At 35.1% G+C, this 2,301-nt stretch overlaps 2 protein-coding genes across 2 annotated transcripts; both read right to left on the bottom strand.

The window, feature by feature from the left end:
• Positions 1 to 35: 35 nt before the first annotated feature.
• Positions 36 to 1,145, bottom strand: LOC100639423 (silicatein-like; the record flags this gene model as incomplete). The annotated part of the gene is made up of 5 exons (XM_003391154.1): positions 900 to 1,145; positions 687 to 845; positions 435 to 555; positions 273 to 385; positions 36 to 218 (listed from the first exon to the last, which is right to left on the bottom strand). Coding segments are annotated over exons 1-5 (822 nt in total), but the record flags the coding sequence as incomplete, so codon positions are not given.
• Positions 1,146 to 1,310: 165 nt separating this feature from the next.
• Positions 1,311 to 2,269, bottom strand: LOC109590177 (aminopeptidase S-like). The gene is made up of 6 exons (XM_020006098.1): positions 2,237 to 2,269; positions 2,123 to 2,184; positions 1,988 to 2,067; positions 1,838 to 1,938; positions 1,712 to 1,786; positions 1,311 to 1,583 (listed from the first exon to the last, which is right to left on the bottom strand). Exons 3-6 carry the CDS (start codon positions 2,004 to 2,006, stop codon positions 1,527 to 1,529), a joined length of 252 nt encoding a protein of 83 aa, XP_019861657.1. The 5' UTR covers positions 2,007 to 2,067; positions 2,123 to 2,184; positions 2,237 to 2,269; the 3' UTR covers positions 1,311 to 1,526.
• Between the last annotated feature and the right edge of the window lie 32 nt (positions 2,270 to 2,301).

Below are 2,301 nucleotides of genomic sequence, written 5' to 3'. Positions count from 1 at the left end.
ATATACCGCCACCATAAAACTATAAAATCACTAACATAAGAGTAAGATGATTCAATGTTTCCTGCCTGGAAGGATTTGTGTCTATGATCAATGGAGACAATGACAGGCCCCACCAGACCCACTGCACTTTTCAGATCACTCTCCGATTTCGACTGTATGTAATACACACCTGATATTGTCGCACCAATTTTAGCAGAGTTGTAGCGACAAGTCTTATCCTATAAAATAAAGCGCATGACAATTGTTGAGATGTTGTCAACTATTTTTGTTACCATTGCCTTGTATGGGTAATAATTTTGTGTATCGATGCCTCCGCCGTTTTCTAGAATGTATTTGAAAGTGTTCCTGTAGTTGCCTCCATTACAGCCAGCATTCCCATAGCCAGCTAGTATTATTTAAATGCATACACTGGAGGATATGCAGTGTATTATTACTTGAGCAGTCAATGACATTTTGTTCACTCAGTCTAACCCTAGAGCCAGTGCTAATGGCATGATGGCTCTCAATTGAACCGACAGTAGAAAACGCATAGCAAGAATGACACCTATATTCACCCTGTGATTGTAAAAGTTGCAAAATTGAAGTAACATTGAAAACGTTATTGCATGCATAAATTGGTGTACCAGTATAATAGTTCTATTATTTAATTTCACAGACACTATGCATGTATAATTATTAGTATATACTTGGCTCTTGACGTAAGTGACGACATTTTTCTTCCTCCAGTCAATAGAATATGGTAACTCTGCATCTCTGGGAGGGTTATACTTCTGCCCAATTACCTCATCAGAATTCTCATTGCTTACAATATGGCAAGTATAAATACTTGAATATTCCTCAGAAGTCTATACAAGAATAATAATGATGATAAGTACAGTAAAGGATTTAGCATTTCTTACTAAATCTCCAAATTGATTCATTCTTAATGTAAAACTCAGGTTCTTAGCATTGTGCTCATTAATATACTTCATATTGTCTTGCCATATTAAGTATCTCTTTCCCTCTTCCTCGCTGCTTTGGTAAGTGATTTTATGCTCTCCTTTCCACAGCCTCCATTCCTCAGCAAACAATCCTTCAGTGTCAAGAGGCTCAGCTCTCACAAGTAAAACTGCATTCATAAATACAATCCATGAAAGCAAAGCCATTGCTGCAGGAGAGTTCTAGCTCTTAGACTTTGTTACGTAAAAGTCTACCATGTACTCTTTACTCTCTCTGCTATTTAAAAGAGTAGATTATGTTTGCTTCTTGTAATCAGGATGGCAGGAGTATTGTTTGTCCCATTCAGAGCTACACAAAATCAAGGAGAGCTATGAATGAAGTGGCAATGTGCTTAAATGCACGACAAAAGCAAAAATTTAGTTCCACTGCTTAGAGTGTCTGGAACTACACAAAAAGCGCACAATAGATATCAGTGTTCACAAGTTATAGTAATTTAGCTTAGTTCAGCAAAGGTCATAGCAGTATTAAATGAAATTACATATACACTTAAAAAATAGAGTTTAATAGAGTGAGGGGCCACTATAGAATCAGATGTTAATACCATTCTCCAGGTATTCTCTGAGATCATCTTGTTCGAACAAAGTCTGAATGAACAAAAAAACAACCATACATAATTATCCATTAAGATTTTCTAATGTAATGACATGCAATAGAGGCAATGCAGAAAAAGCATTATACTTCAAGAAGAACTATTATTATTTTAATATAATACCTCAATAACGTAAGCAGCAGCCCTAGTCATGTCTTCAAACACGTCTGCAGCAATATTTTGGATGTTGTCACAAAACTATAATCATAAAAGTGTGACAACAGGGCTCTATGGTGCATATATGCTTACTTTATGATAGCAAGGATCTAATGGAGCATTAACAAGGCCACCATAAGCCTCATACTGCTCTTTAGTCTTCAATGATCCAGCACCAGTGAAAAGACCACCAGCTACATTCGAATAACAATATAAATTATTATTATTAATAATGAGTTCTACCTGGTATATTAACATCCATAAAAGGACCGTAATCAGAGCGACCAGTAAATGGTACTATATCATAAGCTAGCCCATTATTTCTGAAAAAATTAAAAAGAAATTAAAATGTAAATTTTTAGTTAAACTAGAGCTCACTCAAAATATTGTATAAAAAGATCTTGAATTGTAGTTGAAGCAGCCAAGATCTCTTCATCTGCCTAAAATATAAAATGCACATAATAAATTGTATTATTAATAATAATAACTCACTGACGAGCCATTGTATATGCCACGAATGTAATTTGGTGAAGCCTAAGATTCATAATAATGACACA

Source organism: Amphimedon queenslandica, unplaced genomic scaffold, assembly GCF_000090795.2.
Source record: "Amphimedon queenslandica unplaced genomic scaffold, v1.1 AMPQUscaffold_10399, whole genome shotgun sequence".
NCBI lineage: Eukaryota > Metazoa > Porifera > Demospongiae > Haplosclerida > Niphatidae > Amphimedon > Amphimedon queenslandica.
This window is presented reverse-complemented; position numbering and strand designations above follow the sequence as displayed.